General features: G+C 41.1%; 1 protein-coding gene across 24 annotated transcripts in view; it reads left to right on the forward strand.

The window, feature by feature from the left end:
* The window catches only part of LOC148161614 (putative phospholipid-transporting ATPase IIB), an 83,815-nt gene that overhangs the window by 45,637 nt on the left and 13,577 nt on the right, over window positions 1-24,601 (forward strand). For 10 of the 24 annotated variants that reach the window (XR_015767467.1, XR_015767458.1, XR_015767457.1 and 7 more), the window contains one exon: window positions 17,597-17,655. The exons of 2 other annotated variants lie outside the window; for them this stretch is intronic. Coding sequence is in view for 11 of the 22 variants with exons in the window: in XM_088020693.1 (XP_087876819.1) it covers window positions 17,597-17,655 (59 nt within the window). In the remaining 11 variants the exon portion in view is untranslated. 12 more of the 24 variants (XR_015767460.1, XR_015767463.1, XR_015767461.1 and 9 more) reach the window with 10 other exon arrangements.

Below are 24,601 nucleotides of genomic sequence, written 5' to 3' on the forward strand. Positions count from 1 at the left end.
TGGAGCCCCTACAATAAATGTCATGATCCAAAATGATAACTGCTTTATGCCCATTTCTCCTTCACTTCATTCAGGGCTTTAACCCTTCCCTAATTTTATGTTTTTAAGGAGCTTGTTTATTTGGTCTCTCAGTCCCAGTGGAGAAGAAGCGATGTGTAGAGGAGTGTGCGAGAAGCCATTATAGGCGGGCATTATGCCTGTCGGAAAGTGACACCGTGACAGTCATTACCTCAGCGAGGGACAGTGAAGGAGGGCACTGAAGAGCTAGACAAGTATGCATAAGAACTTGGAAGCCTGTTTATAAAATGAGGTTTAAAATGGAGTTTGTATCTTCTGTTTACATGTGGACATTTGTACACTGGATTTATTTATTTGAAATAATTCTCCAAAAAATATTTCTGTAGCTTATTGGGATATATTTCATATAACATAAAGTTTATCCATTTAAAGTATACAGTTCAGTGGTTTTTGGTATGTTCACAGAGTTATGAAACTATTAGCACCATCTAATTTTGGAACCTTTTTTTTTTTTTTAAAGATTTTATTTATTCGACAGAGAGCACAAGTAGGCAGAGTGGCAGGCAGAGGGAGAGGGAGAAGCAGGCTGTCTGCTGAGCAGGGAGCTGGACGTGGGGCTTGATCCCAGGACCCCAGGATCATGACCTGAGCTGAAGGCAGCCGCCCAACCAATTGAGCCACCCAGGCGCCCCTAATTTTGGAACATTTTTAACATTCTAGAAAGAAACTGAATATATTAGCCATCATCCCATTCTTGCCCCTTCTGACCCTCTTCCAGGCCCAGGCAGCCCCCGGTCTGCTTTCTGTCTCCGTGGATTTGCCTCTTAGGACAGGTCACAGAAGTGGAATCGTGCAGTATGTGGGCTTTTGTCACAGGCTTCTTTCACTTGGCATTCTGTGTTCAAGGTTCGTCGGTGTTGTGGCACCTGTCAGGCTTTATTTCTGTTTGTTGCCAAATAATATTCCACTCTGGGGTATTCCGCGTTGTGTTCACCGATTCATCTGTAGACGGACGTTTGGTTTGTTTCCACTCTAGGCTGTTGTAAATAGTGCTGCTGCGAATGTCCGTATGTGAGTGTTTTTGTGTGAACATTGTTTTATTTCTTTTGTAAATATACCTAGAAGTGAAATTGCTGGATTATATGGTAACTATGTTTTTGATAAACTGCCAAGCTGTTTTCCTAATTGGCTACCCATTTTGCATTCTCACCGGCAGTGTGTGAAGGTTCCGGTTTCTCCACATCCTCACGGGCACTGTTACTGTCTGTCTTCTTTATTGTGGCCGTCCTGTCGGGTGTGAAGTGGTATCTCACTGTGGCTTGATTTGTCTTTCCCCGACGACTAGTGCTATTGAGCATCTTTCCATCTGCTTATTAGGTGGTTGTATGTCTTTGGAGAGATGTTTATTCAGATTTTTTGCTTACTGTTTTTTTTTTTTTTCTCATTGTGTGTACCTCTTTTAAGATACCACCTTTTTTGCTTTTTGCAACGGGTTTGCCGCCAGAACACAGGTGTCGTGAAAACCACCGCTCAACCTAAACCAAAATGGGAAAGGAAAAGACTCACATCAACATCGTTGTCATTGGACACGTAGATTCGGGCAAGTCTACCACTACTGGTCATCTGATCGACAAATGTGGTGGGATCGACAAAAGAACTATTGAAAAATTTGAGAAGGAGGCTGCTGAGATGGGAAAGGGCTCCTTCAAGTATGCCTGGGTCTTGGATAAACTGAAAGCTGAACGTGAACGTGGTATCACCATTGATATCTCCCTGTGGAAATTCGAGACCAGCAAGTATTACGTGACCATCATTGATGCCCCAGGACACAGAGACTTTATCAAAAACATGATTACAGGCACATCTCAGGCTGACTGTGCTGTCCTGATTGTTGCTGCTGGTGTTGGTGAATTTGAAGGCGGTATCTCCAAGAATGGGCAGACCCGTGAGCATGCCCTTCTGGCTTACACACTGGGTGTAAAACAACTAATTGTTGGTGTTAACCAGATGGATTCCACTGAGCCACCCTACAGCCAGAAGAGATACGAGGAAATCGTTAAGGAAGTCAGCACCTACATTAAGAAAATTGGCTACAACCCCGACACAGTAGCATTTGTGCCAATTTCTGGTTGGAACGGTGACAACATGCTGGAGCCAAGTGCTAACATGCCTTGGTTCAAGGGATGGAAAGTCACCCGTAAAGATGGGAATGCCAGTGGCACCACACTGCTTGAAGCTCTGGATTGCATCCTGCCACCAACTCGTCCAGCTGACAAGCCCTTGCGTCTGCCTCTCCAGGACGTCTACAAAATTGGTATTGGTACTGTCCCTGTGGGCCGAGTCGAGACTGGTGTTCTTAAACCTGGGATGGTGGTCACCTTTGCTCCAGTCAATGTTACAACTGAAGTAAAGTCTGTTGAAATGCACCATGAAGCTTTGAGCGAGGCTCTTCCTGGGGACAATGTGGGCTTCAATGTCAAGAACGTATCTGTCAAATTGTTCGTCGTGGCAATGTGGCTGGTGACAGCAAAAATGACCCACCCATGGAAGCAGCTGGCTTCACGGCTCAGGTGATTATCCTGAACCATCCAGGCCAAATCAGTGCTGGATATGCACCTGTGCTGGATTGTCACACGGCTCACATTGCTTGCAAGTTTGCTGAGCTGAAGGAGAAAATAGATCGTCGATCTGATAAAAAGCTGGAAGATGGTCCCAAGTTCTTGAAATCTGGTGATGCTGCCATTGTTGATATGGTTCCTGGCAAGCCTATGTGTGTTGAGAGCTTCTCTGACTATCCTCCTCTGGGCCGTTTTGCTGTTCGTGACATGAGACAGACGGTTGCTGTGGGTGTCATCAAAGCAGTGGACAAGAAGGCAGCTGGAGCTGGCAAGGTCACCAAGTCTGCCCAGAAAGCTCAGAAGGCTAAATGAATATTATCCCCAATACCTGCCACCCCAGTCTTAATCAGTGGTGGAAGAACGGTCTCAGAACTGTTTGTGTCAATTGGCCATTTAAGTTTAATAGTAAAAGACGGGTTAATGATAACAATGCATCGTAAAACCTTCAGAAGGAAAGGAGAATGTTTTGTGGACCATGTTTTTTTTGTGTGTGTGTGTGGCAGTTTTAAGTTATTAGATTTTAAAATCAGTACTTTTTAATGGAAACAACTTGACCAAAAATCTGTCACAGAATTTTGAGACCCATTAAAACAAAAGTTTAATGAGAAAAAAAAAAAAACATACAACCTTTTTTTTTTAAATTTTATTTTACTGTGTTATGTTAGTCACCATCCATTACATCATTGGTTTTTGATGTAGGTTCCACGATTCACTGTTTGCGTACAACACCCAGTGCTCCATGCAGAACATGCCCTCGTAAATACCCATCCCCAGGCTCACCCGTCCCCGGGCTTACTGTTTTAACTGGATTAATTGTTTTTTAATTATTGACTTGTAAGCATTCTTTATACAATCTGGATTTAAATCTCTTGTCAATATATGGTTTGGAAATATTCTGTCTCGTTCTGTGGCATGTGTTTTCTTCTTCTCGGTATCCTCTGACGCACAGAGTTTTCATGTTATGATGTCCAACTCATCTGTGTTTTCTTCTGTTGCTTTTGCCTTTGGCATTGGAGCTAAGAAACAGTTTACCAACCCGAGGTCACGAGGATTTACTTCTTTATTTTCTTCCAGGGATTTTATAGTTTTAGCTCTGACATTCAGATGTGTGATCCACTTTCATTTCATATTTTGTGTATGGTGTGTGATACGGGTTCACATTCCTTTGCATGTGAGTATCCAGTTGTCCCAGTACCATTTATTGAAAAGACTATTCTTTTGAGGTTAAGTTGAATGATTAACTATTAAGAAGCTTTGATGCTTAAAGCTGTGGCATGATAGAGGTTAGGTGTGTTGTAGAAAAGAGGTATGCTTGCGTTTTGGAAAAGAGAGTCCCCAGAATGGCCAGGCAAATTAGGTGTAACCTTGGTATGTCTTTTTTAGAATATAATACAGATCCTGGCTTATTTTTTAAATTGTTTTTAACTGTGGTATTTGGACTGTGTAAAGATTTGTTTCTGTGTATTAATTGTATCATTCAGAACTAAATGGTATGGTGGCATCTGAGAAACTGGCAGAGGAGGCAGTCCTGCATGCCCTTCCTTTCTTCCACAGAAGCACGGAAAAGTCAAGCTCCTGCCATGAGGAATGCAGCCCACAATCTGGACTGGGGACTCTGGACCCTGCTCTGAAGGGAGTAGAGCAGAACTTACTTGCAGAGAATTGTGTCTGTCTGTCCAACCTGTGAGGGACACATGAAGGACGGACTCAGGATGTCTTTCTTTCATCTAACATGGATGTCACTCAGGACAGAGGAGCCAAAAGCCGGTGGGCATTTCTCAAGCCCATGTCAGGCTGAGGAGAGGCAGCAGTAGCTTGGGGCCAGCATTGACAGTCGACACACAGAATAGAGGGTCACGTGCCAAGCCAAGGAAGCTGGAGAGGGGACTTCTTTGGAAAATTGGGGCATGTAAAAGTGCCCGTGTTTCCTGGGGAGTTTTGAAAGTCACATCCAAGGCCAGCCCTAGATCACACTCAGAAAAGACCCCGAGAAAGCGTTTTGCCTCTGGCCAGTCTCTAGGCTCAGTGCAAGCAGAGGTGAAAGCTCAGGCTGAGTTCTAGGCAGCCTGGCTCTGTGTTGGAGTCCCCAGCACAGAGGCAGTCTGCGACGATCGGGAGAGGTTGGTCTCCCTTTCTCCCTCCCTTGCTTCGTTCCTCCCCCCTCGCAACGCCTTCCTTCTTCCCTCCCACCATCCTTCCCTTTCTTAGTCTCGCCCCCTCCCCATGCAAGGAAATCCTTTCCAAAACACTGGCTGAAAGACTTCTCTCCATACATGACAAAGAATACACACTTTACAAAATGAGTCTACAAAAGTCACTCTACGTGCATGGCTGCAGCATATACCGAACAACAAAACAAACCCAGAAGAGGGGGAAGTGCCTGATTTCCTGAGTTACCAGATTATAATAGTCAAAGTGTACAGGTTTCCACAAAAAACTTACAGAACATGCAGAGAAACCATGTGGCCTAGTCACAGAGGAAATGAACAGAAACCGTCCCTGCCGAAGCCCAGATTCTGGACTTAGGAGACAAAGTCTAGATCAGCTGCCTTAAGTCTGTCCAAGGAGCTAAAGGAAACAACTGAAAAACACTGACAGGATTAGGAAAAATGATGGGTTTTTTTGTTTTGTTTTGTTTTTTTGAGATTATATTTCTTTCTTTGACAGAGACACAGCGAGAGAGGGCACATAAGCAGGGGGAGGGTCAAAGGGAGAGGGAGCAGCAGGCTTCCCGCTGAGCAGGGAGCCCGAGGTGTGGGGTTCGATCCCAGGACCCCTGGGATCATGACCTGAAACGAAGGCAGACACACTTATCGACTGAGCCACCCAGGCACCCCGAAAAATGATGTATTAACATACAGAATACCAATAAAGGTATAGAAATTATAAAAGAAGCGAAAGGCAAAAATTCTGGTGCTGAAAAGTATAATAAATTAAAGGAAAAACTCACTGGAGAGTTTCAGCAGAGTTGAGCTGGCAGAAGAAGGAATCAGTGACCTTGAACCTAGGTAATTTCAATAACTAGATAATTTCAAGTGGAATCACCCATTCTCAGAAGCAGAAGGAAGAGTGAAGGAAAATAAGCAGGTCCTAAGGGACTTGTGGGTGGTGCCAAGTGTACTACATGTGCACACACTGGGCATCTTGGAAGGGAGAAAGGGTGGAGAGAATGTTGTAGGGAGTAGTAGCCATTAACTTCCCAAATTTGATGAAAGACATGACTCTACATACTCGGGAAAATCAGTGAATCCCTAGAAAGATAAATGCAAGGAAATCCGCACTGAGACACATGACAATCAAACTGTTGAAACCCGAGGACCAAGAGGATATTCTGAAAGCAGCAAGAGAGAAACACACAAGGAAGGGCTCTTGAGTGAGAAACGCTGGAGGTCAGAAGGACGTGGGGTGACATTATTAAGATGGGAAAAGAAAAAAATGAACCACAAAGCAGTGGATGTCCGTAAACCTCTCATTCACAAATGAAGGCGGATTGAGACATTTCCAGATGCCTTTAGAATCGAAAACAGGGACTCAGGCAGATAGGCATCCACCCATGTTCATGCAGCACTATTTATAATTGCCCACATGTCCACCGGTGGGTGAATGGACAAATTATGGTGTTTTTTCACATTGGAATATTATCCAACCATAAAAATTAATGAATACTGATAAACCCGGATGCCCCTTGGAAACATTACACTCTGTGAGAGAAATCAGACACAGAGGGTCACGGACTCTATGTCATTTACACGAAGTATCAGAACAGGTAGATGAATGGAGCTAGAAAGCAGGTTGTGGTTGCCACGGCCCTGGGAAGTGGCGGCAGCGGCGGGCGGGGGGCAGCTGCTTAGTGGGCATGACACGTCCTCTGTGTGAGGGAAATGTTTTTGAGCTTGATAGAGTGGGTTGCACAACATCGTGAATGGACTCAGTGCTGTATTCACTTTAAAATGGCTGATTTTGTTATGTCATTGTCACCTAAAAATAGTAAAAAATGAAGAAGGCATACTAATCATATCTTTTACACTTCTGTGACACTCCAACTCAGAATATTTTAAAAATAATTGTCCGTGGGTTTATTTCAAAGACAAATGCAAATTTACCTTTTTAAACAAGATAGATCATCATTGGTGATCTTTGGAAGGACATTTTTACGTGTAGATGATGATGATACTGCTTTTTTTTTTGACTTCCTCGTGAGTGTCAGTAACTTGCTCATTTGCATAACTGCCATTCAAGGTAGGTTGGCTTATCTCCATGTTAGAGGTGAGGGACCTGAAGCTCAGGCCATGTGATTTCCCCTGAACCACTGCAGTTTTGGTAGAGTTCATATTTGAACCCAGACCATTCTGATGTCAAACCCAGTGTTCTTTCAACTGTAGTGCTTTGCTCTGTGGCTGGTTATTCTGATGCAAATGACTGATAGGTAAAATCTGGGATGTAAAAAAAAATGCATGTATATGCTCATTGACTTTAGTTTGAAATTTGTTTTCTTGTGAAGAATACGTTCATCTCCTTAATTTCTAGTATTTCGTAGTGATCTGTTCTTTGAATGGCATTGATGGCTACTTCCTTATGTGACTTAACTGTGGTTTGTTATATTTACAGTATTTGATCTTTTTGTATTTGGAGTTCTTAAGCACATTCTTGTAGAAATACTCTGGGAAAAGTTTTCTCTATGTTTTCTGTGGAAAAGGAAAGCCATGTCCACTTTTAAGTATGCTCCTATCTTTGGGGTGCTTTGTTAGAAGCAGAGAGTATTTTAACTGGTATGCCATGTCAGTCAACACTGAGATTCTTTATTTATTTTTTTCAGTTTATTGATTTATTGTTTTAGTTATCTTTGCACCCAGTGTGGGGCTCAGACTCACGACCGTGAGATCAGGGGTGTCATGTGCTTCCTGTGGAGCCAGCCGGGTGCCCTGACACGGATGCTGTTTAGTTAGCTGCATGTGTCGTTACTTGAGAAGCTGCTTCTCTTGCCGTGTGGGAATTCTCTGTGTCTGCTGCTGCCCCTGTCACTGCTTTCTCCCTGTTTGTGACGACTTTATTCTTCATGTTTAGCCCAATGGACAGCATCTGAGTCAGAGCCTAGCAGGAGAATGTGAAATTGTTGGCAGCTCTTACAAAAATCCCTGACAAGGACTTTGAATTGTGGGGCCGTTCTGTACTTTGATTCTTTTTACCTCTTGCTCAGGAGAGGTGTCTGAACTGCACACTTGGCTGCAGTCATTCCACTGGCTGGCTCTCAGTTCGGTTCCCGATAGTCCCTAAGAACCCAGTGTGTGTGAGACACTGCGATGACCTGATGGGATTCAAACATGAGTAAGTCCTGGACGACGCTTTTTAAAGAGTTCATGCACTATCCTAGCAGGGACGATAAATTCAGAGTTTTGTTTTTGTCTTCATCAGCCACCAGATCTCAGCAGGACAACATCGTGTCACCCACTGTTGGTGGAAATTCCAAATTTACACCTAAAGCTAATGTGGGACTTTCGATTCAGAAATGGATCTGGAATTCTGTGATTGCAGAATGATGCAGGTGACTGCAGGTGATGACTGCAGTCCGTCTTAGCTGTTTCTTGTCATGGTTACGGCATTTTGTTATTTAACGTGCTTTCTAATATTCAGACATAGGAGAGAGGGAAGTCTGTTGTCTTTGAACATTGTGCATTGTGCGTGTGTGCACATGTGTGTATGCGAGGAAGAACATTTACATATTTACATGCTTCTGGTGTTCCAGTTTCCTTGCCAAAAAGGAACTTTATCCACAGAAAGTGGCCATGTCCTTTATTCCTGTCTGTTTTAGCATCTTTGATCCTTACCGTCAACACTGTTGCTACATACTTGTTAAAATTCTTAGTAGCTTTTTTTTACATAAAATATCATGAATTATCTTAATGAAATTCATCTTTTAATGAAATTGTGTGTCATAGTTATTCTTGAAAAATCAAGGGATCTTAAAATCCGTCTTTACTGCCTTTTACACATTGTGGGTGATGTGCACTTTCACAGGGAAATCCTAATATGTAACTGGTTTCATGAGTTACTGCATGTTCCACTTGGTAAGAAGGATTTCCTTTTGTGACAGTCATGTCTTCAGATAGTTGGGTTTTTTAAAAAACAGTATTCTCAAATGTTAGCAGAATTTTCCCATCAGAAATTGCTTGAGAGCTCCTAAACTCAGAAGTAATCAGAATGGATTGTCGCCATGCAGTCCGCAGAGAGGCGTCAGTGACTTTCCTTCTCTTATTCGAGTGGTTTCATCTCTCAGTGGTCCACTTTTGTGACAGTGCAGGTGAAGAACAGTGGGTACTTGGAAGTCCTTTCTGTGTGTTTTCTGTATGTAGTCAGAGCAGTCCTTTGATAAATGTGCTCACCTTCTCACGTGTTTACATCATGCGGTCTTCTTTCCTGTCTGTGGTCTGAGCAGCGTTTGGAAAGCATCCATAGAAGAATGTACAGTATACATTACTACATTTGTACCATATAATAGTAGTTTTTTTTTTTAAGATTTATTTATTTATTTATTTGAGAGAGAGAATGAGATAGAGAGCACATGAGAGGGGGGAGGGTCAGAGGGAGAAGCAGACTCCCTGCTGAGCAGGGAGCCCGATGCGGGACTCGATCCCAGGACTCCAGGATCATGACCTGAGCTGAAGGCAGTCGCTTAACCAACTGAGCCACTCAGGCGCCCAGTAGTTCTTGATCCTAGTATGTGTCAGGCACACACACACACAGTTGAGATTTGTTATCTCATCAGTTCAGTTCTCTGTGGCTGTACCAAGGTGGACATAGATACCCGGAACTAGGTATGTACTCATTACCCTCACCAGTCTTTCTTCCTCACGTCACCCTAAGAGGATCTGTATGAGCTTCACTTCATGATATTCATACACCATGTTTTGTTTTGTTTTGTTTTGTTTTTTAAGATTTCTTATTTATTTGACAGAGAGAGCACAAGCAGAGGGAGAGAGAGGGAGAAGCAGGCTCCCTGCTGAGCAAGGAGCCCGATGTGGGACTTGATCCCAGAACCCTGGGATCATGACCCGGGCCGAAGGCAGCCGCTTAACCGACTGAGCCACCCAGGCATCCCCCTTTACACCGTGTTTTTTATTGCATCGTTTGGAGATTAGGGGCCACGAGAAAGTAATGGAAAAAACTGGCTAACACAAAGTACCTTTTCACAGGTGAGAAGTGATTGTTGTTTTGTGTGTAGGTACCTATATGTGCTAGCATCTGGGACCTCTCTCTGCTACCTGGTGTCACTCTGGTGGTCACCGTTAATTATCGGCTTCTCAGCTGTGTTCATACCGCTATTTTCTCCCGAGTTACGTAGGGCGGCTGGCATATGTAGGGACTCAGGAAATGGGATGACACCCGAGGAATTTCCAGATCAAATAGGAAAAGTTTGAAGCCTGATCTTGTCAGCCAGCCGCCCAGTGAGGGTTCCCTTTTCCTGACGTCCTTGCCCGCTTTACTTTCTTTAACTTGCCAACTTCCGTGGTGAAAAATGCTCTCCTTGTGTTTTGCTTGCTGCTTACCTTTTAACATTTCATTGTTCATTTTGATCTTTGATAAAAGTTTATTCATCTTTTTTCATACATCTTTACCTTTTCATAATTTCTCTAAGAAATTTATCTGGTGACAAATATTTTTGTCTTGACTCATTTTTGTATCTTTTTCTTTTAAATGTAGATAAATTTGTACTTTTTATGTATGTAGATCTGATCTTTTCCTCTGTGGTTTTTACTTCAATCTTAGAAGGTCCATTCAACCCCGATGTAAATGAGTGTTTTAATCTCCCTACAGTGTTTCTGTGTGTTCATTTTCCGTAGCCGCTTGTAATTTTACGTATCAGGTGTGCGTTGTATGGAGAAAGGGATCTGTCTTCTTTTTTCTCCTCAAATGGTTAGTTAGTTCCTTTAAAAGCAGTTATTAACGTTACTAAAGCTCTTTTCTCAGACCTTGGAGAAATGGATCAGATTTGTTTGGGCCCTTTTCTTCGCTTTCTTGTCTGCTGCACGGGCTCATCCAGATTTCCGTGCCAGTTCCATTCCAGTTTTAAATAATGTTCCTTTTTAGCATGTTCTAGTGTCTTGGAAAATCTTTCCCTCGCTCCCTCCTCCCCTCCCTTCCTCCATCAGTTATTTTTCGTTTTCATTTTTTTCTTGTTTTCCCTGAGAAACACGAAACACTCTAAATATAAGATGATTGGGAGTTTTTCCTTCTGCTTGTGAGTTAGACCAGTGGCGTCGAAACCTCATAAATAGGCTCATGGTGGCTTGCCGTCTTCATCCGTGATTTCTTCATTCTTCTACCAAGGATCGATGTCAGCCTCCACACTTGGGAGTCTTTGAGCAGTAAGAAACTGCCATGGGATTATTGAAAATCTAAGGAAATGAGAGACTAGGGACAATTTTGAACCATCTTTAGTTCATATACCTCTCAGTAGTAATGTCACCATGCTGATTCATGTAGGGCCTTGGAGTTTTTGTACCTTTGTAGGCCCAGGAGAGAGGAAGGCTTTTTCCTAAAGCTTCTGGTTTTCGTGTTTGAGAACCTTAGAACTTGTTAATTATGGACTGTTCATATTAACAATATTTTGTATTTTAACATTTGGTAGATGTATAACAATTCTTTCTAAGCACAGAAAACAAAGATTAGACATTTCTCTTATGCAAACACCAGCAGGCTTCACCAAGACTTTGAAATGTCCTGTCAGTAGTAAGACCCTAAAAATTTTCATTTGTACCTGTTAGTTGAGAAAATATTTAGTATTGAGATACTAATTTTTCAAACCCTTGTACTTTTCTACAAAATCTTCAGTTAACGCAGTGAATTGCAATCGATACTTAATTTCATTATTTAGTTCTGCATATTGCTTCAGGCAAAAGATGTGTGCCGTGGTGGGCTATAAAGTATTCTGTATGGATACGCTCTTCTGGCAGCTTCTGAACTCTGTTGGTAATTACATGGATGGTATAGACTGTTTTAGCTAGGGACATCATTTTAGAGGGGAAGTGGTTGCCTAATATAATTGATCCAGTAAAGAACATTATGTGCTTTAAATGTTTCTTACCACGATAGAATATTTTATTATTTCCATATTCTTTCTAAAGCTATCTCATTTTTTTTACTGATGGAACAAGAAAAAGATTTGATTTTGTTTAACTTGAGCATCTTAATTTTTTTGTTATTGCTAAAGAATGCTTTTTAAAACTACTCTAATTATTGCTAGTGAATGTTTAAGAGTAAAAGTTGGTTACTTCCAGCAAGATGCTTTATAACCCTCACCCCAAAACAGCAGTATTTCCTTTTTTTTTTTTTTTTTTTTAATGTCCTAGGCTGTAATTACTACCGTTCAGACATCACTGTATTTGATCTCGCTCTGCTTTCTGTCAGCTCTCTGGAGTGTAGGTTTCCTGTGGGCAGGGCCTTGCCCATTTTGTTCCCACTTTTGCCCCCAGCCTGTGTTGGGGGAGGGATACCACATGCCTCCCTGCCCCTGCGCGCCTTCAGCTGAAGGCAGAATGGGCCACCCAGCCGGAGCAGAGTCCTGGCCTGTGGGCTCCCAGACGGGTTTCACGGGGCCCGTCTTTGTTTCCATCGCTTACCGGGGACAGCCTCAGACTGTAAAGCGCCCTTCATTGTCACGAGACTTTGTCCATCTCTATTCGTACCCTTGCCTTTTCCGCTGTGTTTCTAGCCCTCAGGTTCCTTCCCTGCCTCTGGCTCCCACTGCAGACCTCTCCGATGTACCTGGTGTACCTTCTGGACTTCATTGAGTGCGCTCTTCCTCTGCAGCCCTGTCACGTGCTGGTGGTTTTTCAAGCAGGGCCTAGGGCTGCTTCACCTGGCGCAAGGCACTCCTCCTGTCTCTCCCTCTTCCTCCCTCATACACCCGATCCAGTGGCTTTCAGCTGCCGATTCCTTGCTCTTAATGCCTTCATGCTGCTTCCAGCCCCTGTCATGTTCTAGCTGAAGAAGTCTGATTTGGCAGTTTTTTCCTTTAGGATTGTGCTTTTGCTTGGCCTAACTAAAGTTCAGAAAGATTTTCTGCTATATTTCTCCTATGTTTCTTCTTCTAGAAGTTCTTTGGTTTTAGGGTTTGCCTTAGGTATATCCATTTTGAGTAAAGTTTTGTACCAGTACCTGGTGTTTGTGTAAGTACTTTTTTCGCATGTGGATATCCAAATGCTTCTAGCACCATGTTTTGGAAGAGTGATGTTTTTCACATGGCATTGCCTTACACTTTTGTCAAAAATCAGTTGTGTTTTGGGGCGCCTGGGTGGCTCAGTTGGTTAAGCGTGGCTCAGTCGATTAAGCGCCTGCTTTCGGCTCAGGTCATGATCCCAGAGCCCTGGGATCGAGTCCCGCATCTGGCTCCCTGCTCAGCCTGCTTCTGCCTCTCCCTCTGCTGCTTCCCCTGCTTGTGCTCTCTCTCTTTCTCTCTCAAATAAATACATAAAATCTTTAAAAAAAAAATCACTTGTCTTTTATCTGTGGGTTTATTTCTGGACTCTCTTCTCCATTTATCTGTTTGTCTCTCTTTATGCTAATACCATTCTTTTTTGATTACCATTGCTGTATAATAATTCTTGAAATCATGTACTGTTTTCCCTTCAACTTTGTTTCTCATTTTCAGAGTGTCGTCTAGGTCCTGTGTATTTCAATATGACTTTTAGAATCAGCTTGTCGATTTCTGTAGAAAATGCCTGCTACGATTTGGACTGGGATTGCATTGAATCTATAGATAAATTTGAGGGAGAATCAACATCTTATTCATACTACGTCTTCTGACCCATGAATGAGATAGATCTTTCCCTTTATTTAAGTTTTAAAATTTCTCTCAGCAATATTTCTTTTCAGAGTCTAGGTCTCTTTTAAAATATAGTTTACTTCTATATGTAAATAAACGTATTAATTACATTTCCCAGCTACCCACTTTGCTTCATAATCCATGTTAAATTCGGCTTCGACCTCCTCAGCCACTTAAAGTGTTGAGAGAGTTGGTGGGGGGTGCCGGTCCCACCCAAACAACAAAGACAAGCCACACGACCTGCTAATGTAGTGTGCAGTTGTCTGCCTGGGAACTACATGTGTCATCCCCTGGTGACCTTCTAGAGTGCCATTTATATGTCATCAGTTCCTTTTTTAAAAAGTCGCTTAATTATCTTCCACTCTTATTGCCTGTGTGTGTTTTGTTGGGAAAGAAGTAATGATATAATTTCATCCTTATTTGGTAATCTGTGTCTGGTTCAGTGTGGCTTATAGAGCTACTTTGCCATTGGTCCATTACGACATTTGGCTCATTTAACTGATTAAGAATAGATTGGTCATAAACTTGTCTTGTTTTGAAGTGGGGTAAGTTTGATGCATTTGCAAAAAACAAACTAAATGTCATAAAAGTATATTTCAGTTATGCTTTGAACCTGTCACAGGATCTGGGTTTAGTAGACACTGTGATGTTAGTCTGTTCATAGCAGGTAAGCACATTGTCAGAGGTGTGCGTGCATACTGGGTGCTCCTGTGGGTCCCTGAAGGCTTTGGGAGGCTCTGTTTGCTGTGGAATTAAGGAGGGCTGTGAAGGGAGGGCTTCCAGTCAAAAGAAACAGCAAGTATAGAGAACTCGGGCCCCAGAGAGTTGTAGCATACAGTGCTAAAAGCAAATGTAGACCCTTTTAAAGCCAGAAAATTAATTTGAGATTGGTTGTGAAGAATATGTGTATAATGATGTAAGTCTGAATTATCTTCTAAGTAATTGTCAAATAATGGAGATTTTTTTTTGGTGGAGATAAACATAATCCTTACTTTTGCCACCCACTTCATCTGGAATTCATATTGAATTAGGGAGTTGATAGTAATGGAGACCATTTAGGGGAATATTCTCTTTATTCAGGTAAAAAATGAATAGCACTGAGATTGGTGGGCAGGGGAATATTCTCTTTATTCAGGTAAAAAATGAATAGCACTGAGATTGGTGGGCAGGGTCTATGTTTAAGAAGCTTTGGAGTAAGGAGAAGTAGTCCTTTGAGTTACTTCTTGATCTTTCAAAGAAGCCTGTGAAACTTGGTTCATGCAACAAGCCAGTCGAATGCTTTTCTTCTGTGAGAAACATGTAAGCTGCTGCACTTTGGAAGCATGGTGGCTGGGAACATTTTTTGCTAGGAGGAGAGCTTAATGGAAGGATTTCATTGCAGTCGTTTAGAGAGGGGGAAGGATGGCTGTTAACCTTATTTGGTAACATTCACTGTTAACCATTTCACCAGAAAAGGCCCCAGCTTGTACTCCAGGTGAATTGAAAACAGTATTTTTAAAAACAACTGTCCTTAGGTATAAGTGCTGGCCTATACATCATTACTGTATTTAGAACTTGCTTCTCTCAAGTGTAACTCTGAAATTCTTAAATTTTATTTTATTTCATTAAGATTTTATTTATTTGTTTGACAGGGAGAGACACAGTGAGAGAGGGAACACAAGCAGGGGGAGTGGTAGAGGGAGAAGCAGGCTTCCCGCTGAGCAGGGAGCCCAATGCGGGGCTCGACCCCGGGACCATGACCTGAGCCGAAGGCAGATGCTTAACAACTGGGCCACCCAGGCACCCCTGAAATTATTAAATATTAAATGCCCATTTCAAAAACACTTTGCGTTGTTGATGGCTCTATTGGGTTGTGAGAGCAGGTGGCAGTTCTGTCTTTTCTTTGTGCTATGACATGTAAAATTTAGGGATTTTCTTTTTTTTCTTCTGTTATCAGTCCCCCAACTCTGATAATAGTATGTCACTATGGTCAGCTGTCAGCTCAGTTCACAAAGGGTGGCCGGAAATCAAACCGTTCTTGTGGGCATGAGCTGTTCCCATTGGGCAGCGAGGGTCATGGTGCTGGGCTGTCACTGCAGGGGGTCAGGTGCCTGGGGAGCAAGTAATATTCCTCCATCTTTTCTGTCTAATGTCCTAACTGCTCTTGAAGAAAGAGAAGAGAAGTCAGTGAGTTCATGGGACCAAGGCTGTAAAGGAAGTACAAGGAGTCCCCTGCACAGAGATTAATTAAAATTGTTAGAGAGCCAAGAGCCATTAAGCAATTTGACCAATTCTTCAAAATTCAGAAGTGTGTACTTTGAGGAGGTATGTGAGGCAGATTGCCATACTGGTTTGACATGATAGCCTTCTGTTTTGTTCATATTGTCATATTTGTAACGTGAGAACTTTCTCCAGTGTATTTTACTTTCACTTGTCTTCCTGAAACATATAATTGTAAGTAAGTTCCATAGAAACGAATAAAAATCACTATATAATGCCCCCAAACTAAAGGCTATTAAATATAAATTGTGTTTGTTATGTGACCGAGTGAGTAATATCTCTCTTTCTCAGAAATATAAGATCTTGATTAAGGAGTCAGAAAAGGATATATTTTTCTGTTTCAAAATATGTATCAATTATGTATACATTTATTTTATCTTATGATTACAGCTCTTTCTCTACCTCTCCTTTTTGAATGGGTCCATTGTAAAGAATATAGAAAAGCAGAAGGGAAGGAAAAGTGGATTGGATAGTAGGAGAGAAAATAAAATTAAGTGATAAGACAGGCATTCTGTTGACTAATACTCAGCATGAGATCAGTGAGTAACTTTGCTGCCTGGTGCTTAGCTATAGAAAACATAATCGTGGGAGCACAGACAATGAAGCTTGAAGGGACCAAATGAAAAAATAATTAAAATAGACATTCTTTTGTAAGTATACTTTCTGGCTATGAATAGACGTATACTTACCACTTATGAAGATATCTTAAGATTTGTTTCACATGTAATTTTAAAGAACATTGCTATTTTATAATATGAATAAAAAAATAGCTCCCCCCCACTAGTTCTAGTCCTTATGTGTTTATTGTATATTTGAGGAACATGAAAAAATATAATAGTTACAGAACTTTTTTTTGATGTCCTCAAAACATCTTTAGGAACAGGTGTGACACTGATGAAACTCAGCTGCTTCAAGAAGTATTTAGGAAATAAGTTTGTAATAAGTTGAACGTGGTCTAAAAGTGGTATGGCTGGTAATATTAGTTTTTGATAATGTGATATGAACTTACCTCTTGTTCTGTGAGCTTTCAGAATAAATTGAATGGAAAGACATAGGTCTTTTCCCATGTTAAAAGAGCCACTAAAAGGTAAAAACAGATCCACAAGGCTGTTGCCAGTTCTAAAAGGGAGATTGACGGAGGCAGGGAGGGAGGGTCCAGAGTCCCAGGGAGAGAGAGAACTTGAGTAAGTTTTGTTACTTATGTAGGATGGCATCTCGAGTTATGTATATAACATTTCATCTACTCTGTATGATCTTCACATTATATAGTGCTGTCTGTTAAATTTTATAGATGATTATGATACTAGATATTATATAGATAATCTAAGAATTTACACACTGTATCATGTAGAAGAATCACTTCTCGATAAGGCTTTCAGCCTTATCGGTATCAGTTACCAGTACGGAACCATCTGTAAAGCTACCAGTGCACGGTGATTTTATGTATCGTTTTCTTTACTTTTGTTCTGTCAGTTCCGTGTCCATCAGTGCCATTCACAATATTAATATGAGGATCTTATATCTTCATTTTATTCACTCATTAAATCATCTTTAGTGCTGCTTCTCGTCGTCATTGCTGGACCCAGACCTGAAATAATGGCAGATTTGGGAAGAACCTTCCGGCTGGAGCCATGTCCCACACCCCGCATCTTTGATTGGGGGGCAGTTAACTGTTTGCACTTTGGAGCTGACTGAGAGAAGTTAATTTTTAGTGACTGTGTGTGAAATAAATTTATTTTGAAAGTATAAGTACAGATAAATTCCTAGTGTTTCCCCCCCTCCCCAAAAGTTATTTCTAAAGTATTATTTGTCAATCGAAACTTTAACTCTGGTGTGCTGTTGTTTCCTTGAGTTGATTATACTTCTTTTTTTTTTTAAGGTAAAGTGCAAGTTAAGAGTTCAGACATACAAGTTGGAGACCTCATCATAGTGGAAAAGGTTGATGCATTTTCTATATATTTTAGACCTGTCTATGCCAGTGATTAACGTTTAGCCTGATTGCAGTAACTTTGAAGAGAAATGGTCTGAGACACTGATTCTAACTCGTGACTCCTTGTGTAAGATACGATGGACATAAAGGAAACCCAGACTCTCCGGAGCCGGCTTCAGTGCACTCAGTGTGTGCGGGTGAAAGTGTATTTTGTCTAAAAGAAGACATGTGTGAACTGCTTAATATTGCATTGTTAGGATTATTTCATTGGACCAAAGAATTACATTAGTTAGAACCTATTTAGAATATGTTTCATTTTCTAAAACCTCTTTTTATAGACAGATATGTTACACATGGGAATTGGATATTATTCTTGGGATTGAGAAACTTCAAGAAGGAAAGGTCAGTGGAAGTAAGAGAATATTAGAAAGAAAAGGCTTATTAGGCCATTGTAGGAAAAGGCCATTAAGAAACCCCTCAGTGTCAGACTGGGAAGTTTTCAGGTGCCCTGCTGGGTGACTGGGTGGGCCACCTGCTGTGGATGCAGTACTTCTGCATGTCCTGACTTCTCTGAGGAACGGTGCATGAATGCACAGCCTCTGGTTTTTCTTTTTCTTTCTTTCTTTTTTTTTCTCTCTGTTTTTAAAGCTCTAGAACAGCTTTGAAAAAACATTCTTGTTTGAGAAGTTGTATTAGGGCCTCTTCCAAGAATAGTTGGAGCCCATGCTGCCATCTGGTGCCATGTACCCAGCCTGAGCCACATCGTGGAGATGTTTGGTACAAGAAGGTCTTTTTCCTCAAGACTAAAGTGGGCTTTATCTTGCTACAGTAATCTGTATACAGAGAATGTTTTTGGGTATGTTTGATTTTACAAAATGGGACTAAATTGAACAAACTGATTTTGGAGCTCATTTCTATAGCATTCAGTTGTCTGGACACTGTAAGTTACTAGCTTTTGATCCATGCTTAGATTTTCAGGTGGTGTCTGTGTTGTGCTGTTATTATAAAGTGCTGTGTGAGCACCCTTCTACATCCATCTCTGCCTGTTTCTGTAGGATAAATGCTGACATGAGAGATGATTGAGCCATATGTGAGTCAAACACCAGTGTTGATTACCTCACAGTTTCTGTGGTCAGGAATTGGGGTATAGATTGGTGTGGGTCCTTCTCGGGGCTGTAGTCAGCTGAGTGGCCGTCACCTCCAGCTCACTCGAGGCTTGTTGGCAGGTTCAGCGCCTCAGTTCCATGAGATTTTGGCTGGAGGCCTCCCTCATTCCTGTCCACAGTGGGGGGGGTGGGGGGGGCCCTCCACAGGGCAGCTCACAGTGGCCTGCCTGGAGAAGGTGGGAGTGCCAGCAGTGTGGACTCGGGGCTGGGACCTGCTGTCAGCAGTGACTTCCATCACCTCTTGTTTCCCTTATAAGAGACGGTATAGTGTTGATGGTGGGATTTGAAGAGCAGATAGTCTCTCGTTGTGATTCAGGGAATGCTGTTTGGCCTTCTCATTTCCTTTGCTCTCCTGTTTATGCGCATTCTCCTTCCCTTTGCAGCCTAGGTTGGTGGAGTGGTGCACCCTTTGGTGCTCACATTTTTACTGAGTCACACGTGAGCCCATCTTGGCCACGTTGTAAGAGCTCATCTCTTCAGTTCTATAGATGGATGTGAAAGACAGACATCTAGATCTGTGTCTGGGCCTTCCCCTTGAGCTTCTCTCTGGCCCCCAGGTTGCTCTCCACCTGTGAGAGATGGATGAGTGACGTGGGCCTTTGTAGACGTCCAGGGAAACGTTTTACTTGAATGCGGTGGTAGCTGTACGTCTTTCTTTCTGTTTGTCACTTCAGTGCTCCCTGGGCAGCACGGTGTGGGTAGTCCTCCCGCACTAGATCCATATTGTATACGAGCATGTGTACGGTCCCTACCTGACCCTGATGTTTACAGATTTGGTAGCAGCAGGACTTCTAAAATATTTTCACTAGCCTTTAGGAAATGTTGTTGTACGCTAAAAAATAGGGGTGGCCTCTGTACCTGACTTAGTTTTTTTATATTTCCAGTTTTACACTCATATTGAAAAATTTGAGATATAATTTCTAGTAATTACTATGAAATGATAAATTTTTAGTGGATTTATATTTGTTAAACCAATTTTGTGATTTTTGTAGTGATAAAAGTTACTGGTTGACTTAACCATCATAAAGAAATAGTAACAATATGGTTGCAAATGGCTTTGTCCTTTTATTTTTTATTTAAGGATCCTAGCAGTACTTATCACTAACCAGAAAAGTAATTTCTCTGTTATTTAACCATACTGCTACTCAGGAATTAATGCTTGGATATTTCCATTGTGGATTTTACATTTGAGGGTAGCCCTTTTAATTCTGTATCTGAATGTGAAATTAAACTTAGTGTATTGATAGTCATTGTGTGGGTGTTTGAAGTGTGTTCACCAAACCTGGACCAGGTTTGCGGGTATAGGGAGTGTTGTACAGCTCACAGGAGAGCAGCAGCCTGGACAATGGGAGAGAGTAGAATGTGGGCTTTCATGTTAGATGAGTCCGGGTATAAACTCCTCGTTTTCCAGCCTCAAACTCTCCGTAGGAGAAGCAGCTCATTGACATGCACTTAGAAAGTGGTAGGCTAGAACTCTGCAGAGTCAAGGTTAGATCATGCTTGCAGGGCGAAGAAGGAAAACCCGAAGAAGATTGTTTCCTGGCTTAAGAAGGCACCCTCCTAAGAAGTACCTAAAATTGTAGACGAATCTGTCGACTTCAATATTACTACTTGAGGAATGTGTCAAGGAGGGTAACTGTTTGGAACAGGAGACTTAGAAGTTGAAGGTTGTCCAGGTCCTAACATCGGCTCTGAAGTCCAGGTGTTTGAGAAGGATCCAGAGGGACACAAGCAGAGCAGGACTGAAGGTGACACTTGAGGGGTCCTCCTTCGTTATTCAGCCTAAACATCTTTTTTAACAGGTAAATTTGAAAGACAGTTTCTTTATCCTGTTTTTTTGAGGGAATGCAATTTAATAAATATTTTAAACAATTTAATAAGTATTAGCATGTATATTTTAGTACCCAGAACAAACACTACAAAAAATATGCATAGAGATACAGTCTGAGATACTAAGATGGACTCCCGAAAAGGGTTCAGGTAACACACAAGAAAGCAGGAAATTTGAAACCGAAGAATGAATACCAGAGGAAACCAATAGAAAACAAATAATAAAATGCAGACTTATACTCTAATGTGTCAGTAATTACTTTTATTATGAGCAGTCTGAATATACCAATCCTGAGATAGAGTGGATAAAGAAGTGAGACCCAGCTGTGTGCCATTCACGAGGAATTTAAATCCAATGACACAGGTAGGATGAAAGAAAGTAACAGGATGGGAAAGATAAACCACAAAAAGTTGATCAGAAGTAGGAGGGCCTATATTAATATCCAGTGAAATAGAGCTCAGAGTAAAGAAAATGACTGGAGATAAAGAAGGACATCACATAATGATATCAGGGTTACCCATCAGGAAGAAGAAAATAATCCTCAATTTGCACTCACCAGATAACGGAATCAGAAAAGTCATGAATCAAAAACTGTTGGAGCTGAACAAAAGAAATAGACAAATCCACAGTTATGAGTGAGAACTTCAGCGCCACTCTCTGAGCCTTGGATAGAAGTGCTGGGCAGGAAATCAGCAGTGACAGAAGATCCTCACTGAATCCGCCAGCCAGATCTAACTGACGTATACAGATCACTCTACCAAACAGGAGGAGAGCACATATTTATTTCAGGTGTCCATAGAACATGTACCAAGATAAAGCATTTCCATAAAACCTCAAAAAACTGGAAAAGAATTTGAAATCATACAGCGGTTGTTTCATCACAGTAGAATCAAAGTAGAAACTAGAAACAGCGCAACAGGAGAACTCTAAAATATGTGAAAAGTAAACAGTGTGCTCTAGTTATGAGATAAGTATCTCGGAAACAAAATATATATAACTGCATGAAAATGAAAAGACAACAAAGTACACGGAATGCATGTACAGCAGTGCTGAGAGGGAATTTCATAGCAGTCAGTGCCGACTTAAGATCTCAAATTAATAATCCAAGTTCCTCGCTTGGGAAACTAGAAGAAGAAGAGCAGAATTAAACCAATGCATGCAGAAGAAAGGAAATAAATATCAGAGCAGATCAGTGAAACAGAGAATAGGAAGACAAGATAGTAAATCAGTGAAAGCAAAAGTATTCACCAATCTCAGGGATGACAGAGGGGACATTACCGCTGGTCCCGAGCCATTGAAAGGGTCATTGCGGAATACGCCACCGACAGCTGTACCCCAGCTTAGATGAGATGGACCGATTCTTCCCAAACCACAGACTATCCGAACTCGGTCAGAATTAAACAGATTGTATGAATGGTTCTACAAACCGTAAGGAAATGGAGTTAGCAATTTAAAATCTCCAGGAAGGAAATATCTAGGTCCAGATGTTTTCAATGAAGAATTCCTTGAGACTCTTAAAGAAGACTAGTGTCATTTTTACACAGTAGTTTCCAGAATATAATTGAGGATGGAACACTGCCCAGGCTCGTGTTAGGAGTCCAGTTACTATCCTCCTGTCAGCACAAGAGAAAGACAGCACAACAAGAGAAAACAAATATTCCCTGTGAATAGAGACACAAAAAAAATTCTTTAAGAAAATAATTGCGTGTTGATATCCGCAATATAGATAGAAAATTCGACATCATGATGATGTGGAGGTTATTCCAGGTACTTAAGGCCCATTCCGACATTCTAAAATCACCCAGTGAAATCCACTCTATGAACAGGTTAAAAAAAAATTATATGATCATATCAACATGTGACTACATCCAACACCCATTCATGATAAAAACTATCCACAGTTTGGATTAGATGGTAATTACCTTAATTATATTTAAAGGGCATCTGTAAAAACATAGAGCCAACATCATACTTAACAGTGAAATTCTGAATGCCTCTCCTTTCAGACTGGGAGTAAGTCAGGGATGTTTGTTCTTAACCACTGTTATTTAACTGACATTTCTAGCTACATAGAATAAGGCAAGTAAAGGAAATTAAAGGAATTCAGATTGGAAAGGAAGAAATAAAAATGTCCCCATTTGCAGACGACATGATTGTGTATATAGACAATCCCAAGGAACTGATGAAAAACCTGGAACTAATGATAATGAATAGGTTCAGCGAAGTGGCCAATTATAAGATCACCACTCAAATACCAATCCCATTTCCAACATGTGGAAACTGAAATTAAAAATGAAGTACTCTTATAGGCAGTACTAATGAAAACAAAATCTTAGGTATGCTGAAAATAACTGTGTTCATGAAAGTAATCAAAGACACTATAAAATTCCAGTTTTCCTAAAATTGAATATAGGTTTAATACAGTTCCCATTAAAATCTCAGCGAGGTTTTTTTTTTTTTTTTTTAAGAGATTTTATTTATTTATTTGACAGAGAGAAAGAGACAGCGAGAGAGGGAACACAAGCAGGGGGAGTGGGAGAGGGAGAAGCAGGCTCCCCATGGAGCAGGGAGCCTGACGCGGGGCTGGATCCCAGGACCCTGAGAGCATGACCTGAGCCGAAGGCAGATGCTTAACCACTGAGCCACCCAGGTGCCCCGAAGTTTTGTTTTTTGTTTTTACTTTTTTAGACACAATAAGCTTATTCTAAAACTAATTTGTCAAGGCTAAAATGGCAAAAACGGCCTTCATAAGGAGAATAGAGTGAGAAGGGTCACTTCCTGATGTTAAGGCATACTACCTAGCTTTATTTACCAACACAGTGTGTAAGAAGAAATAAAGATCAGTGGAATGGTGTGGAGAACCCAGAAATAGACACACCCAAAGGCTCAAGTGATTTTTTTAAGAAAAAAATTCCATTATGATAACATTAAAAAGAATAAAATACTTATAAATGAAATAATTGTTAAGAATAAGCAACAAAAGTGCAACACTTGTACTTTGAAAAGTACAAAGCAGTGTCAAAATATACTAAAGGAGACCTAGGTAAATGGAAAGACATCCTAGATATCATGGATTAGAAGTATTAATATTGTTAAAATGGCAGTACTCCCCAAATTGATCTACATATTCTGTGCCATCCCTCTCAACATCCCAGCTGACTTTTTTGCAGAAATTGACAAGCTGATTTTAAAATTATATGGAAACAGAAGGGACCCAGAATAGTGAAAAACAGTTTTGAAAAAGATGAATAAAATTTTAGTATTCACACTTTTCCATTCCAAAACTTTATTCAACGTTAGAATAATGTAGACAGCATAGAACTCGCAAAAATTCAGAATTGAAAGTTCAGAAACAAAGCCTTAAATTTGTGGTTAATTGCTTTTCAACATGGGTGCCTAGAAAACTCCATGGGGTAGAGGGGTATATTTAGGTGAGTGCTCTTTTTTTTTTTTTTGGACCCGGTACTGTTGGTGAGATTCTCCCATTTTGTTGTGGGTAGCCGTAATTCATTCATTTTGTTGTTAATTAGTATGTCTTTTATCCATTCTACTGTTGCTGGATATTTGGGTAGCTTATTAGTCTTGCCTATTAGAAATGATAATTCCATGTCATACTTGACTCAGTTGGTGGGGAAACTTGGAGTTGGGGTTACTTGGAGTTAGAAGTGGGAAACGGAAGGAAAGAAGGAAGAAGATAGGTGTGTCTCTGTATTGACTCCCCAAGGCTTAACAGAGCCTGGGATTACAAGCTTTTCTGAAAGGCAGGGGCTCCCTCGTGGGAATATCCTGCAAGTATTTCCTGCTGGTTTTTATAGTCACAGAAATAAAATGCACCCATTTTAAATATATGGTTTGATTTGTTTACACAAGTGTAATCATCACCACAGTCAAGATACAGGATATTTTCATCATCCCCCGAAATTTCCTCAAGGCTTTTATTGTCTCACCCCAAGTCCC

Source organism: Eumetopias jubatus, unplaced genomic scaffold (genome assembly GCF_037043125.1).
Source record: "Eumetopias jubatus isolate StellerSeaLion01/CBP00866 unplaced genomic scaffold, mEumJub1_p1.0 scaffold_109, whole genome shotgun sequence".
Taxonomy (NCBI): domain Eukaryota; kingdom Metazoa; phylum Chordata; class Mammalia; order Carnivora; family Otariidae; genus Eumetopias; species Eumetopias jubatus.